This window comes from Penicillium malachiteum (genome assembly GCF_028827825.1).
Source record: "Penicillium malachiteum strain IBT 17515 chromosome Unknown utg000001l:1.0-8184562.0:1.0-8186909.0, whole genome shotgun sequence".
NCBI classification, from domain to species: Eukaryota; Fungi; Ascomycota; class Eurotiomycetes; order Eurotiales; family Aspergillaceae; genus Penicillium; species Penicillium malachiteum.
The window spans coordinates 3617072-3633430 of record NW_026643094.1 but is presented as its reverse complement, the minus strand read 5'-3'; the positions used below and the strand labels follow the sequence as shown (position 1 = coordinate 3633430).

At 47.6% G+C, this 16359-nt stretch overlaps 5 protein-coding genes across 5 annotated transcripts; 4 read left to right on the top strand and 1 right to left on the bottom strand.

Moving 5' to 3' along the window:
• Nucleotides 1-175: 175 nt before the first annotated feature.
• Nucleotides 176-2436, top strand: N7483_001368 (kinetochore-associated Ndc80 complex subunit NDC80; the record flags this gene model as incomplete). Its single annotated transcript, XM_057084805.1, has 2 exons — nucleotides 176-220; nucleotides 280-2436. The coding sequence occupies 2 exons, from the start codon at nucleotides 176-178 to the stop codon at nucleotides 2434-2436; spliced, it is 2202 nt and encodes a 733-aa protein (XP_056950954.1).
• A 3003-nt stretch (nucleotides 2437-5439) lies between these two features.
• On the top strand, nucleotides 5440-5682 carry N7483_001367 (phosphotransferase enzyme family protein; the record flags this gene model as incomplete). Its single annotated transcript, XM_057084804.1, has 1 exon — nucleotides 5440-5682. The coding sequence occupies one exon, from the start codon at nucleotides 5440-5442 to the stop codon at nucleotides 5680-5682; it is 243 nt and encodes an 80-aa protein (XP_056950953.1).
• A 1315-nt stretch (nucleotides 5683-6997) lies between these two features.
• On the top strand, nucleotides 6998-8006 carry N7483_001366 (uncharacterized protein; the record flags this gene model as incomplete). Its single annotated transcript, XM_057084803.1, has 2 exons — nucleotides 6998-7075; nucleotides 7155-8006. The coding sequence occupies 2 exons, from the start codon at nucleotides 6998-7000 to the stop codon at nucleotides 8004-8006; spliced, it is 930 nt and encodes a 309-aa protein (XP_056950952.1).
• A 756-nt stretch (nucleotides 8007-8762) lies between these two features.
• On the top strand, nucleotides 8763-12133 carry N7483_001365 (uncharacterized protein; the record flags this gene model as incomplete). Its single annotated transcript, XM_057084802.1, has 2 exons — nucleotides 8763-11169; nucleotides 11202-12133. The coding sequence occupies 2 exons, from the start codon at nucleotides 8763-8765 to the stop codon at nucleotides 12131-12133; spliced, it is 3339 nt and encodes a 1112-aa protein (XP_056950951.1).
• A 952-nt stretch (nucleotides 12134-13085) lies between these two features.
• N7483_001364 (Zn(II)2Cys6 transcription factor) lies at nucleotides 13086-15882 on the bottom strand (the record flags this gene model as incomplete). Its single annotated transcript, XM_057084801.1, has 3 exons — nucleotides 13086-14481; nucleotides 14554-15284; nucleotides 15340-15882. 3 exons carry the CDS (start codon nucleotides 15880-15882, stop codon nucleotides 13086-13088), a joined length of 2670 nt encoding a protein of 889 aa, XP_056950950.1.
• Between the last annotated feature and the right edge of the window lie 477 nt (nucleotides 15883-16359).

The following is a 16359-nucleotide window of genomic DNA, read 5'->3' as shown; positions in this document are numbered from 1 at the left end:
TTCTTGTTTACATTTGTTCGCCCGATCCTCCTGCACGATAACAAAACCCCCTCCTCGACTAAGTAGCAATTTGCGCGTTCCTAGTGTACACTTGCTCGAATTGAAACTCTACGTACATTGGCATACCTTTTGATACATTATCAACGCGCCGCTTTTGCGGCTCCTCTTGTTCATAATGTCGCAAGATACTGGGTTGTTTAGTGTCAGGCGTCCCCGAGAGGTATGAGCTTCTTTCCCAGTTGTCGCATAGTGTAGATCGAGCTGACAATTGAACTTCAGACGCTAGCAAGTGTTCAAAATTTCACTTCCATCCCACAGCCCGCTTCTGCTCTGAAACGCACAAGTTCCATCGGATACAACAATCCTCCGTTTACCTCGCAAAATGCCCGTCGAACGTCCCTGATGAGCTCGGTCAACAGGCCGCAGCAGCCCAATTTTAGTCGTGCTTCTTCTGGAGGACCATTTGCTGCGGAGGCCGGTCTCTCCTCTGTCCGTCGCTCTGTATCTACCAACTTGTTCCATGGTGCTAGTGCAAGTCGCCAAAGCTTTGCGCCGAACTCTATCCCGTCAATTCCTGCGCCGCAAAGCCTACAACGCCGCAGCAGTGTATTTTCACGGCCTTCCATGGGAGGTCCCATCGGCCATCAGTCTTTTTTCAATCAAGTTCCTGCGGTAGCAGGCGTTCCCCGGGATCCCCGACCACTTCGAGATCGATCTTTTCAAGCACGCATTGGACAAGAGCTATTGGAATATTTGACAACCAACCAATTTGAGCTGGAAATGAAGCATTCTTTGGGTCAGAACACTCTTCGTTCACCGACACAAAAGGATTTTAACTACATTTTCCAGTGGCTGTATCATCGCATTGACCCCGGATATAAGTTTCAAAAAGCTATGGATGCTGAGGTCCCTCCAATTCTCAAGCAGCTGCGCTATCCTTACGAGAAGGGAATCACAAAGTCACAGATCTCGGCCGTTGGTGGTCAGAACTGGTCAACATTTTTGGGTATGTTGCATTGGTTGATGCAATTGGCACAGATGATGGAGGGTTATGTACATGGACAATACGACGAAGCAAGCGCTGAAGCTGGTGTGGATCTCACGGGCGATCGAATTATTTTCCGTTTCCTTACCGAGGCCTATCACGACTGGCTTCAAGGTGGTGAGGATGAGGACGACGAAACGGCGGAGCAGCGGTTGGTACCGCACATCGAGAACATGTCACAACAATTTGCTCAAGGTAATGAGCGGTTTGTAAAGGAGATGGAATCTCTGGAGGCAGAAAACAGAGCCCTCCGTGAGCAAATTGAGGAGATGGAGAGGAATGCGCCGGATATGGCCAAGCTAGACAAGCACTTTCGAATTCTGGAAGACGACAAAAGGAAATTCGAAGACTACAATCAGAATGTCAAGGGCAAGATCGAGAAGTACGAAACTCGAATCAAATTCTTGGACAGCGAAATCCAGAAAACCGATGCGGACCTTCAGACAACTGAGTCTGAACGATCCGATCTTCAAGCCAGTGTGGATCAACAGGGTATTACTATCCAAGATATCGATCGCATGAACACTGAGCGGGAACGTCTTCAAAAGAGTCTGGAGGACACAATTGCTCGTTTGGAGGAGACACATGCACGTGTCATGGAGAAGGAAGCTGAAGCCAGCCAAAAGCTGGAGGATCTTGAAAAGATCGTCATGAACTACAACACATTGGGCTACCAAGCCAGTTTAATTCCCTCATCTGCGGAGAACGCGAGGGATCAAGACTTTGAACTTCACTTGAATGTGAACGAAAATAATTTCTCTGCCAGCCAAATTGGCGCAGGTCCCAGTCGATTTACATCCGAGGGTGATCGCCTATTAGCCGAGCCTTTTACTGGATATCATCCCGCCCATTTGTTGAATCTTGATCTTCGGGGCTTTGTGCGCAACAATCTGCAATCTCTTCGCAAGGAAATCAATGAGCGACGAAAGAAAGGAATTGACGATGATCTCGAGCGCCGCAATCTCCTCGACAATATTAAGGAGGCAATGGACGAAAAGCGAAGCGAGGTCGAGGCCTTGGAGCATCGACGTCGAGCGGCAGAGGAGGAGTTTGAACGCACCAAGGAGATTACCACCACTCAGAAGCTGGCATCTGACGCTCAGATTGAGAAGATGGAAAAGGAACTTGCCAAGATGCGTGCCACTCTCAGCGACAGTGTCCAATTAATGGAACAGCGCGAGATGAACACCAACATCGAGTATGAGCAGTTGACATTACGAGCGAATGCACTCCGAGAGGAGCTTCATACTAATGTGGAGACCATGCTCAACGATGTCATTCGTTTCAAGGTGCATGTTCAGAAAGGCCTAGAAGACTACGAGAGTTTTGTTGTTGATGAAGTGGAGCAGGAGCTTGGAGGAGATATGGCCATGGAGGAGGAAGAATTATGAGAGCTTCCTTGGAAATGATATATTTTCAATGTTGCCTTGCTTCATGATGTGATGAGACCCTGCGTGGAGTTCTTGCGGTTATTTTTGTATCACTTTAATTGAGATTCCCCATGTTATCTGATGTACGGAGTAAGTCGGGGTGTGGAAAGGCCACAATTATGCGGTTGTCCTTCTACCTCTCGTGCTGGGCACTAAGGGCTCGTGGTGGAATACACCGCCAGCCAAGTCAATTGATCTAATTAAGAACAAAGGATGCAAACAAGTACATGTATGAAGCTATGACAGACTAGGACAAAATCTATTTTGCCTACGTTTTAATTCTATCACCTGGAGAGCTCGAACACATGTGCATGGAAACTACATTTACAAGGTTGCACTAGTTCACGTATTCGGTAAGCGAGCTGGACATGTAAGCGAGCTGGCCACCCCACCCAAAACGCGTCCATGTATTAGCACTTAGTCAATTCAACCCCCTACTATGCCACCAATTCGCTCCCAAACCTCACGAAATTCAGCTGAGCAGGAGGGTAGGATTTTATTAACTATACAAGCTATAAAAAATCAAGAAATTATCTCGATTCGTGAAGCAGCACGTCGGTTTAACGTGCCGAAATCAACCCTCTCTACCCGTCTCCGTGGTATTCAAAACCGCGCGACTTCTCGCGCCAACTCACACAAATTAACTGAAATCGAAGAGGAAACACTTCAAAAATGGATCCTCTCGCTTGATGATCGTGGAGCAGCGCCCCGGCCGGCTACTGTACGAGAAACTGCGAATCTTCTTCTCGAGGCCCGTGGAATTACCCCAGCTCAAACAGTTGGCGAAAAATGGGTTTATAACTTCGTGAAAAGACATCCTGAACTATCGAACCGGTTCTCAAGACGCTATAATTATGAGCGTGCAAAATGTGAAGATCCAAAAATCATTGGTGAATGGTTTAATCTTGTTCAAAAAACCATATCTCAATACGGCATCGACCCTAACGACATTTACAACTTTGATGAGACTGGTTTTGCGATGGGATTAGTAGCGACCGCAAAGGTTGTTACAAGGGCTAAATACTATGGACGGAGATCACTATTACAACCTGAAAATCGTGAGTGGGTAACTGCAATTGAATGTATAAATGCTTCAGGATGGGCGCTGCCTCCATGTGTGATTTTCAAAGGTAAAGTTTTTATCGAGTCTTGGTTTGATAACCTCCCAGATGATTGGCGATTTGAAGTAAGTCCAAATGGCTGGACATCTAACGAAATTGGTATTCGTTGGCTTCAAAATCTCTTTATTCCATCAACTTTTTCACGGTTAAAAGGCCAATATCGACTTTTAATTCTTGATAGCCATGGAAGTCATTTAACACCAAAGTTTGATGAAATTTGTGAAGAAAACAACATCATACCAATTTGCATGCCTGCACATTCATCACATCTTTTACAGCCACTTGATATTGGTTGTTTTGCGGTATCAAAACGCTCATACGGTCGGATGGTTGAAATGAAAATACGGCTTGGGATCAACCATATCGATAAACTCGATTTCCTTGAAGCATATCCCCTTGCCCGAATTGAGACATTTAAATCGGAGACTATAAAAAATAGCTTCGCAGCTGCTGGTTTAATACCTTTTTGTCCCGATCGGGTTCTATCAAAGCTTAATATTTGTCTTCATACACCAACACCTCCACCAAGCCAGGATAGTGATTCAAGCCAGAACTTCACACCAAAAACCCCGTTTACCGAAAAACAACTGCGTCGGCAAGCTTCATCAATAAAAGATTTACGTCATACAGGATCTCGAAGTCCCCCCCAGCCCATCAGATCGTGCGATAAACCAAATTGTTAAAGGCTGTCAACTCGCGTTACAAGGCGCTGCAATCTTAAGAAAGGAAAACAGCGAATTACGCGCCGCCAACGAGAAACAAAAGCAAAAACGAACTCGATCAACTAGACAGATAGCCCACGAAGGGGATCTCTCAGTTCAAGAGGTTCGTGAGCTACGTTCAGAGCCATTCGAGGTCCAAGTAGCACGAATCAATAGCTATCGTGAGCAGGTTTCAGAGGGTTTACAGCCACGTACGCGGGGCCAGCGAGGATGTGGAATATGCAGGCAGCCAGGACATAGAAGAGAAACATGCCCAGACAGAGAAAATAGCTAGTTTGATTAATTTAAAAGCGCGTTGGTTGAGAAAAATATATTTCAAATTAATAAATTAAGTTGGGTGGCCAGCTCGCTTACATGTCCAGCTCGCTTACCGAATACGTTATGTCCAAATGTTAGCCTCAGGCAACGTCGAGACAGGGCACCTGGGGTCTCTCACTCATTCACCTCATCAGTTCGGTTTAGATCATACCCCGGGCTTGTCTTTGTCCCTTGTCTTGTCGACAATCCGATACATATTACGTGGGTGCGACTCCTTACTTACAAGGAGACAAGCATTATCAACCCTATTATGACAATACGCACCGACATCTACTAGTAGCTACGCGCCTTCGACGTAACACATACAATTTACAAGCATGCTCGAAGCAAGGTTGCAGATTATTCTAATGGCATGCCCAGGTTTTTACCAAAGCCCTCCTTATGGTTATGGAATGAATAAATAGTCAACGCCCTTATCCCAACGGACCAGCCATCACAAAGCCACGCATCTGACATACTAATGATTTACACAGTGATGACATCTTTATCTACCCTGAGAATCCTGAATCCATCACCGCCCTAACTGACTGGCAGTCCTGTCACATTTCACCTCTCTTCAATCAAACTACTGACCCAGCCTTTCTCGCCTGGGAGGCAGGTCTTGAGCCCGAGACGCTCGATCTAGTACCCAAACCCAAACTGACCGGCCTCTCACCTGAAGAAAGATCAGCAGTCTTGCACGAATACAAACATCAAAACGTATTCATCGGCTAGCGGAAATTATGCAGGCGAGAAACCCAGATCTATGCAAAGCAGTCGAATTCCGCAAGACGCCAGCATCGGGTTGATATTCCTGGCATCGCATGCTCGAATACGGCGAGGCGCATTTTCAGTCACTTCTTGTTAACCTGCAGGACTCCTGGATCGATTTACCAGTGTTTCATGCTAAGAGTAATATCAATGTCTCAAAATTCCCATTTGACTTTTCGGGCGCAGATATTCAGCGTATTAAGCAGGATTGTGATGGTGTGCAAGCGGGAACCGATGCCGTTGCGGTGGTCAAAGAGGGGATGGGCGATTTTATGGCCGGCTCAAGGCTTCATTGAACTGGAATTTTATGATGAGTGCAAGGCTGCTCTTGATGAAGCTAGAGATTGCATCGTGAAGCAACTTGAATTGGCTGAGACGCCAGAGGAGAGGGTTGAGTATATGGGTTATTGGCCATTTGATTGATACATTTCGTTATCAACTAGTATAGGGCAATCTCAAAACAAGACAGATCAACTTACATACTTACTGGAGCTTGAAAAAAATGTTGACATATTGTTCAATTTTTATTAGAGATATCGCAATGTCATCCGAGTTCAATCGGTACACTCCGAATCCCCAGCATTAAGTGGTGGCTTGCTCCCCTGCGTCTACTCGGATATTTTTCTGCTCGCCAAGTATTCATATTCATATCAGTTACTTTTTTAAGGGACGCGCAATTTTGCTGAGGTGGGATGTTGTGTAGCAGGCTAAGTGGTTGGATTGTAGAGTGGCGGGCGCACTTGCGTGTTCCAGCGCTTAACCCGACGTTGACCACCTTTGTATACGGCATTTCCATCACCCGTGGAGTATGATCTTGTCGCCCTATTTGCTCACCTTGTTTTTCCTCTTTCTATCGGGGCGATTCCCGTCTTGGTCCAATCAATCTGAGAAAACCCTGATCCCGTCTTCTCAATTTGAAGCAAGTGGTGAGTAGATCGACAGGCGACGTGTAAGCCGTGGTGGAGCGAGTCTGTGACTCGTCCGTTTCACATTGACCTCCGCACATCTACAGCTGCGGTCCAGCCCAAATGGCCACCCTGATAGGACCCGACGGGAAGTTCCAGGTTCACCAAGGCGCTTTTTCCCATCTTTGTCTAGTCAGGGTTTCGGGATCTCAGAACCCCTGATTGCGTACACCCTGCACCCTTTCGACTTGAGGGCTGTCGGCTCCACATGAATGAGCCAATACTGCTCGTGGCCCATCCAGGGCTTCAATCACGATTTGCCGAGATCGTCGTTGATTCGATACATCCGTCATGGAGAAGAGTGATGATCCGGTATCATGAGCAGTCTCAGAACGCTGATCCCCACCGTTCCCAGACTTGAGTCCCTAGTCTAGATGTCTCAGCTATACCCAAGCGGCTGGAGTCCACTTGACTGGAAACAAAGTACAATGTTTACAGAGCAAACCCGGGGTATATAAGGAATGTTAACTTCGAACTCCTCCGGGATTTTTTTTTGAGACCAGAGTGCTGCGCGCTTCCTTCTTCCCAATAACTTTTTCGGATCATTCAGAGTTTGATACTCAACCTATCCATTCATTATCAATCCTTCGGGCTTTATCATCCCATTACTATCGTTGTTTACACCTACCACAACAAACCATTCACTATGAAGTTTAACATTGCTGCCGGCTTTATTGCCGCCCTTTGCCTGGCTCCCAATGCCGTTGCCTGGGAACTGCCCGGAGTATGTGATATCTGCTGCTATTTTGTTGATCTTTGGTTATTTTCTAAGGTTCTTAACTGACTGTGACTAGCTCCACAAGCGTCAGGACGCTACTCCTACTCCCCAGGCCCCTTCTGGCTCTGAGCCGACTGGTTCTTTCCCGTCCGGTGGATTTAGTGGCCATGGCGGTGGATTCGGAGGTCACGGTGGTGGATTTGGAGGTCATGGCTCTGGTGGACACCATTCTGGTCGTCCAGGTCCCCGTCCTTCTGGCACTCCTCCCTCTGGTTCATCCCCCTCTGGTCGCCCTCAGCCATCTGGCAGCTTTGGCGGCCAGGGCTCTGGTAACCAGGGTTCTGGCGTTTCCGGCGGTTCATTCCCCTCTGGTGGAGCTCAACCATCCGGCACTGTTGGTGGCTCGTTCCCCTCCGGTGAAGCTCAGCCCTCCGGCACTTTTGATGACTCGAACTCTGATTTGGCTGTTCGTGCATTCCCATCTGGAGATGCCCAGCCATCTGGTACTACTGGCGGTTCTGGTTCTGCTCCCTCCGGTGGCGCATTCCCATCCGGTGGTGCTCAGCCATCTGGTACTACTGGTGGTTCGTTCCCGTCTGGTGGTGCTAAGCCTTCTGGCACCGTTGGCGGCTCATTCCCATCTGGCGGTGCCCAGCCCTCGGGTGCCACTGGTGGCTCTGGTTCTGGCAGCGGATTTGGCGGCAGCTCCAGCAGCGGTGCTAGCGGGTCAGTTCCATCCGGTAGCCCCCAGGGTAGCAGCTCCCAGGGCGAAGGTGATGACAAAGGCTCTTTCTCTTCCTCATCCAAAGGTGAGAGTAAGGGCTCCTCTTCTTCTGAAGGCGAGGGCTCTTCTTTCGAGGGCGAAGGCGAGAGTTCTTCTCAGGGCGAGAAGGTTAAGCGTGTCCACGCTCGTCAGTTCCTCAACCTCTGGGCTTAGAGGAATGGAGCATTTTTCACTCATTAAGGGCATTTTCGCTGCCTTGTGTGGTTGAGGTATAGGTTGTTGTTGCCGTCGCTGCTGGTTCAGTTTAGGACAAAAGTATTTAGACCGATGTCGCATCCACACAAATGAGACTCTTGATTGATCCGACCTATGTATTCACTAGTCCATGTATTACTACGTACTTCAAGTTATCTTTTACTAGCACATGTCTATTTCTGTGTACTAATAGTGTAGCTTTGATTTCTGCATACTCCATAGATCGGACTAGTCATACTAGGATAGACGGCTCCTTCGTAACATTGAATATGTCTTAATAGACTTGACGCCCCGCTGAAACGCCACGACTATGAGTATTTAGTATCTGGAGATTATTTCCAATCTTTCAGAGAAAGCCCACACATCAATCAAGATTTAAATATAATCAACATTGAAATGAAATTATTGATCTAAATTAGATCGATGATCGAAGTAAATACGGAAGCTCCGATTGGCTGCGCCTTCTTCATGCTGACTCATCCGGTTTTGGCTTCAAATTTCCAGCGACTCGTTTTCGCTCCAAACACACTCCAACAAACCCCCGTCTTGACGGGTCAACACCTTTTCACCCGTTGAATCACGCGAAATATAAGAAGCGAAGATCCAAAGCTGCGTCTCGGTCCATGTGCCACCCGCAATGTGCCACGCCACACCCGAACCCATCGAGTCCGTGAAACCTCCGCAGGCGCCTTCAACTAGGCTTATCGCCGTGTCATGAGAAGGTGCTTGTGCCCCAGTGGCCTCTTGCGAACTGGCCGCGGGTCAAGAACTTCACTCCTTCCTCCTCCCCTTCCATCTTATCCCGCCCTATCTCGCCTCCATGCTCAGTCAATTACAACTAAGAGCAATCGCCTGCCCGAAAGGCAGCTCAACAAGCTCCGGCACAAGGAGCTCCAGCTGATACTTTCATACAACGAATTACCACCCCCTCCAGCAAGTGTGAACCTGAAAGGCCAGATCAAGCAATGGATCCCATCTCTCAGGAGGGCTTTAACGGCCTCGAGAGAAGCTTTCGCCGACAAACCCCAGACGGCTACTTCACTTTTGGATCACGCTAAGGCTCTCGAAGGAGGTTATAATGTGAGGGCGGTATTATATCATGCACGAACGCTTCGAAATCTCGACCTTCTCAGTTACTGGGGTTTCTACAACGGACGGTGGCCGCTAGCGTACGCTGCTCTGGGCAGTCTTGTCGATACATACGAGCTGCTCATGCCTCATATGACTCCTCGGCAGATGCTTTCGGATTCAGCATGGCAGGATCCTGGAATGTCGCTAGATGAATTGACTGGCAAGGGTCACGATGATCTTATAACCAAACGCCAGCTAATCCCGATATGCCCGCCTACACACGAGACCTCTCTTCAACGGATAACTTCATTTCGACCAGCTGTGAGAAATCTAGCAAATACCTTCCTCGAGGAAACATTCGTCAATCTCGGGTTATTAATATTAACAGCCGCGGATCAACCGGCTGAGAAGGCTGATATTGCAATGTCCTACATTTATCGTTTACTTGCTCGTCTGCACCATCTCGATTTGATATCCGACAGAGTCTACCAATCACCGAATAGCCACTCCAACCAATATTCTGTCCGTCCCCCGGGGCTCCATTTGCTATCGGGCCATATCATGAGCGTTCTTTCCGACGCAGCATGGGTCGAACATGAAGCTGCACTTGCAGATGCAGCAGCCGAAGCTGGTGAAGATCCCCCATTTGTTCCTTTCAAAGTGGGAGTCCGGGAATTGGGTCCTGAGATTTGGTTTGAATTCATTCTTTGGTGCTGCGTTGAGCACGGTCTCAACAAATCCGGTGCTTGGTTGGTCGAACAAATGAGTAAACGACAAGGCAACTTGTCTTGGAAGGTCGAGAGCTGGGCTCCTCTCATGCAGGTTCTAGATGTTGTGCAACAGACTAACATTAGTCTGGAAAAGTCATGGCGACGTGCAGACCATATAACCTCAATTGAACCCCGCAAGGGCCAAAGGAAGCCTCCCTTCAACGGACTCGGTCCAAGGACAATTAGTTCTGAGGTCATTTCGGGTCTACGTGTTGGACTGGCTAATAATGCCCATAATACAATTGGATTCCACGGGCTCTCTCCCTCCAAACTGCTTAAGCACTCAGCCCCTTTGAACGCTTTGCTTGATCCTCCGGGCCCCAAAGATGAACTGCGCCCTACCAAGAAGGTCGCTACCGAGAACATTGTCCGGATTCTAGAGTCTGGTTGCTTGGTGGCCATGGAAGATCCAAACACATTCGATAAAGTTTTACGATCCACCCAGAGCTTGGTACCGCCGTGGGAATCCAAGACCGTTCCCTCAACAGAGGAATTGGATCAAATGACAAGAGCACAGCTATACGATCAAACAGCGGCTCTGGCAGGTCTTGTGGAATACAATGTTCAGAGCTACAGCTACAAGGGCCAGGCTAGCACTGCCTTCATCCAATACTCTTTGCTTCAAAATATCACCGATGCCAGCAAAGCCCAACACATCCAAGCCTTCTTCGAGCGTCTTAGCCAGGCTCCATCGACTGATGTAGAATTTTTTGATTCACAGCAATTCGATTCGCTCCAGGTTCAACAATCGTCCCTTTCTCAAGTCTCAATCACAACACTCGCCCATCTTCTTGATCTTGCCGCTTCTACTCGTGCGGATACTTTTGGAAATTGGCTGCTCTTCAACGACGAGCTTGATGGCCCTGCTATCCCGCCAACTCTTTACGGTAGTCCCGCGCTCGCTCCATCCATACTCCGTTTTGCCTCTGCGACACAAAATAAGGAATTGAGCAAGAGCGTCATCAAGTCACTGGAGATGCCACTCTCCGTGAATACCCTCAAAGCCATGGCTAATCTTCATATCACCTTCGGGGACTGGGATCGTGCGATTCTGGCATTTGAATACCTGCGTGATTACAGACCAAAGTCTTGGGGCTTTGGTAATATCATGATGCTGGGTGCGAAGATTGTCAGGCTTGAGGGTGCACTCGCGCGAAGTCGCGCTAATTGTGCCGATCCGGAGGTACAAGCGAAGCTCACTCACAGTTTGTCTCGGGCTACGGCTTTCCTACGTCGCTTCTTTGACGGTGAATTCAATACCTCCCGAGGCAAAAACCCACGTACGTCTGATTTTCAATGGAGAGTTCTTGAGCGGACGAGGGTATGTTTCGCACTGTCCCTGGGGCCTTAGCGCGTGAAGCAAAGATGGAGCTTAAACATAAGTTCAGAAGCCGTGACAAGATCGGCTATATCTCTTCCGTGTCTTTCCATATCCTATTGTCGGCGATCACTGAGGTTCGCGGTGCTCAGGCTGGCAGAGACCTGCTTTTCAAGTGGTGTCAGAACCTCCCCAATCCAGCCCTCTGGCGTAAAAAGGAAGGTGGTGTCACCCGAATTGCATTGCGCGGCGAACGTGACTTTGCAGAGAGTGATCCAACCTACTATACTCAGTGGCATCGACATGTGGCGGAGAAGGCAGTTATTCCTAACTTGAACACCATCCGAATTCTTGCGCGAGTTGCAAGTCTGGAGTTTAGCAAGGAGCTTATGAACAACTTCGACCCATCATCTCCGGGAAAAGATCATTCTGCTCGCAGCTCCCTATCCAAATCCACCTCATCAGAATCACCCGCTTCATCCTCCCAAACAAGAACCCCCAAAGTTGGGGATACATTTAAACAGGACGCAAGATACAGAATTGGGGTATCAAAGAAGATTTTCCAACATCAAAGCGCAAATGGCGGTCTCCCCCCTTCATCACCAGCTGAGGAGATCCTCGATGAATGCGTGAATCTGTTCCTTCATGCCGGGATGCCAGAAGAGCAAATCGATTTCGAAATACCAGGTCACCTATCACGTCTACAGGCTCGTGAAGTCCTAACTGGTCGTCGAGCGAAGAGAGTTCGCGATCGATTCAAGGAGATTCAAAACGGGCCTTGGATGAATAACGTTTTGAAAGAACGGTATACCTTCTTGAAACCACGTTCTTCGAGAAAACCAACGCCGGAAGAAATCGCTCTTCGTGACTCCCCTCGACGGGGCTCACTATCTTCGGGGCATGCATCTGCCAGTGGTGACCGGTGAGATGAGTCTCGAGAATCCGTGCACATGTGTATAATACAGCGATCTTTGTGAACATTCGTACAAAAGTGTATATATACCCCTTTTATTTCCAAGTCTTCATACAATGTATTATTATTTTCACATATCATTTTTATTGCTCCCAGCACTTGAGAGTGGATGTGGACTCGGTGGACTCGGTACGCATAGCTTGAATTCACATGTTGCAGAACTACTAGTAGTTTCAATGTTCTGGGGACTCATGCTAGACAACTACTAGTAGGGATATATTCAAATCACTTTAGAAAAATACTATTGGGACATGACAGTTGAAAGAATCATAAATCATAGGTGGACAATTGTCCAGACATAAGACCAGCCCTAGAGTCTCAATCTGATAGGAGCCATACTGTAGGAAAACTCAACGCCCTTCCCATACCAACCATTCGGGCTGGTAATTCAATTCAATCATGGAAGTTTCCAAATCAAAAGCCCTGCCCCGTGGAATAAAATAAAAGAAGATATATGAAACTTGAGAAAAGGAGAAACCCAGACCAAAACACCAACTCAAGGATTTCCAGATTTGTCTTGCGTTTAATCCAAACCTCCTTTTTATGCACCTTCCAGAGACAAAAACGAACCTCATCGCATATTGATCAGTTATTTCTGAGAAATTGCAATTGGTATAGAGCTGAACATAGGAGAAGATATAAAAATCAATGAGTCATAGCGACCAAACATTTCCGATGTTGTAAAGAGATCAAGGCAGTCATTTAAATAAGTAAAGATAATAGAACAGAAAATCGGGCGATTTCGAATCGCACTTCGTAGGCAAGCCTAGGTAAAAGTAATATGTAAAGAGAAAAAAATATATGAAGAAAATAACAAAGAAAAAGAGGAAGAAGAAATGAGAAAAATGAAAAAGAAAATAGAAAGGAAATTCGTTTTGTTGAATCAGAATAAAGTCGTTCTTAGATTAAGCTTGATCCAAGTTCATCTCCTCACTCGAGTAAGGGAAGAACGAACGAATAAATTCTCCACTGATAGGATCATATGGGAAGTACATATCATCCGTAACTTGATTCGGAGAGAGAGTAGCCATCGGGTCTGAGGTATGGACATCCGAGAAACTGGGTAAACTGTTATAGTGATCCGTTCCGAAAGCCGAGTCCTGAGAAGCCAAGGACAAATCTTCCAATTGCGGGTTCCAGAGACCCGTAGAAGGAGGATTTAGGGTCTCAGTACTTTCTTGAGGTTGATCGAGTGAGAGGGTAGAGGTTGGTGCGGCTTGGTAGGTATATTCAGGCATATCACTCATATCGAATTTCATTCCCATGGATAACCGGCGAAGACTAATATCGCATAATTGCCATGCGCGTCTGGAAGCGATACTGTGCTCGGACATGGCGAAGAGCCATCGGATGGATTTCTTCGCTAGAACGATGAATAGTTTCTCTTCCTCGGGCATGTGTACACATCCAAAGGAGAGCTCGAGTAAGAGGACGGTTGCGGCTTGCATGAGATAGTGCAGGATGCACCACCAGGGGGCGATTTCGTAGAGTTGGATGGCGTTCGGTTCATCAGGGATAAGATCGAGCATGAGATTTGCAGATTCTAGGGTAAGTTCGGCCATGTCGTGGCTGAATGTGGATTTCTCTGCCGGTGCCTTCTTCTGTGCATCGCGTCGGCAAAGACAGGGACGACCTAGTGTGATCCTTGCACTGTAGTAGTGGAAGGCTAATGCCAGTTTGTACCGAAGTCGTTCAGGGCCCTCATCTTCCTTTTTGGTGAAGTCGAGAGTAGCTGGGAGACTGTGATACCAAAGGTCAATGCGAGATCTCAACTCGCCAATTCGGTTCTCAATGTGAGCCCAGGGCACCATCACACAATCTACCGAGTATACTTTGTTCACGATTTCTTGTGTCACGACAGCCAGATCACAGTAATAGAGATGACAAAGACCGGCATTGACAGGCAAACTCTTCACCCACGAATTGTCGCGAGTGCGGGATGTATGAGTGGCTTCTTTGCCACCAGTTGGGTTGAGTGGCATATGCCGAACCCATGCACTCGCCATTACAGTGTTAATACGCTCATCTCGAATGACTGTGTTGTTGAGTAATTCGGCTGCTGCTGGTTCAGTCAAGTCTTCCTCTGAAAAGGGAAGTGGCAGTGGTGTGGTGCAAATTCCATCCAGGATACAAGTAGCTCGGCCGGTCATTATACCTAGCAGGTGCTCAAATGTGTATAGGCACCACCAAACCCGATAGCGAGCCTCCTTGGAAATGTTTGGTGTTGTTGGACTGCTACTTTTCATGTTGATGCCAAGAGTGATCGCGGACCGAACTGCCAATGACGATATCCTCCAAGCACTATATATGAGACCAATGTAAGACAAGGATAAAAGGTTTTCTCTGATCCAGGGGTGGAGGAGATCGTCTTACCGGTTGATCTGATCAGATGATAGCAGATAGAAGGCGATCAGGCCTTCTACCTGAACCTGCTGGAGATCAGGATGGCTGAATAGGACTTCGCCATCCATGCTAAGTATCCTAGCTCGAGTGAGGTATGTCAAATGGTCCTTCTCCTCCCCACGCCATGGCGCTTCAATGAGATGAGAATGTTTGGATCCGATGGCAAAAATCATATTTAAGATGGCGAGCCACTTGTCACCGGGCTGTGCGTCGCTGTCGAAGAACTTTTTGAATTGGGCAGTGAAGAGAGGTCGATTGATGATAGGGAAAAATGGATGGACGGTTCGCAGGTAATCATCAAAATAATGATCGGCCTGCTCACGGGAAGGAAGTCCATAGATGTCTACAGGCCCAGGGACCGAGATATCTAGATCGTCCAAATGGTAATTGACAGCATGTAGGGCAAGATCATCATCCTGCCTTTTGCTCTGTCCTGGTTCTAATGAACCTGGTAATCCTTGTGATCGATGTTCGGCTTCTCGTTGGAGTCGCTGCATCCAAGTCACCTCAGAATTCTTTCCCATGTAGCCGGTGGCTCGTGAGCGTTCGTTCCGATTCAAGTCTTCTTCGACTCGATCGATGGCTTCGAGCGAGCCAATAGATGAAGGTGAACTTGGTTCATCTGCCTCTGCGGCCTCATCCTGAGGTGTGACCGAATGGGAGGGATTGCTATTTGATGAGTATTCCACATCCAAACCATGCTGCAGATAAGAGTTAGTAATAGCCCAGACCGTTTCAACAATATGACGACCGTACCTTGTCCAGCAAGCTTTTGATTCGGTCCGCAGTACGACTCTCCACAATGTTTCCCAAATCCTTCAAGAGACTTTCATAGTCCTGTGCCTTTTCCGTAAGTTTTTCAACCTGCCTAAACAGCACCCAATAGTTTAGCAATACTTCTTTAAGATCGAAAATCGCATTTGGTAGAAAGAAATGATTGTCGTACTTCTTCGTTCTTTCCTTCCAACCAACAGGGTAATTACAGGTAGCCCTTAACTCGCGACACTGGCGACAAACCGGGGTGTCACCGCTGCATTTCGTCTTGCGCTGACGACAGGATTCACAAGCTCGGGGTACTCGTCGATTATACCGTGGAGCCACTCCAACGCGATGACGGGGGATGGGGACCTTTGCATGGGAATTCCTTGACTCTGCGATCGATGTGGCGTTTCCGAAAGACGAGGCCGTATCGGCGATTGAGGCGGCGATGGAAGGACGTTGAGAGCGTGGTATTTGAGCACCGTTTGGAGTCGCAAGACCCTCACCCGGCGGGTTATGAGGCGGATCTTCCATTGTCATGATGCGTGGTCGCGAAGTTGGTGGGAATGCGCAATATCAAGAATCAAGGGCTTGGTTATAGTGGAACCAATGCGGCGCGATACAATTTTGTCGGCGAGTCTTTCTTTTTGGCTGAGTTGATATAAATCGCGTAGCCTGCGAGAAGCCTTACGCAAGAATAGGATCCATTTGGTTCGTGGTATCGCAGAAATTTCAAGGCAATCGAGTGTTGAAGGCTTTGGATTTCACATGGGCGAGACCAAGGCGGAGTGGCGGGGAATTTGATGTCCCGCTAGATTCCAAGATTGGAAAGTTGAAAGCTTAGTAAGGTTGATTGCGTAGATTTGATGCGCTATTCATGAAGGGATCTTTTTAAAAAAAAGTAGAAAAACGAGGGAGAGATGTAGACGATTATGGCTATCAATACTAGTGATATTAGCACTGACTATTGAAGTTTCATCTACTTGGGGCTTGGGTACTATGCAGTAGAGGTGCAGC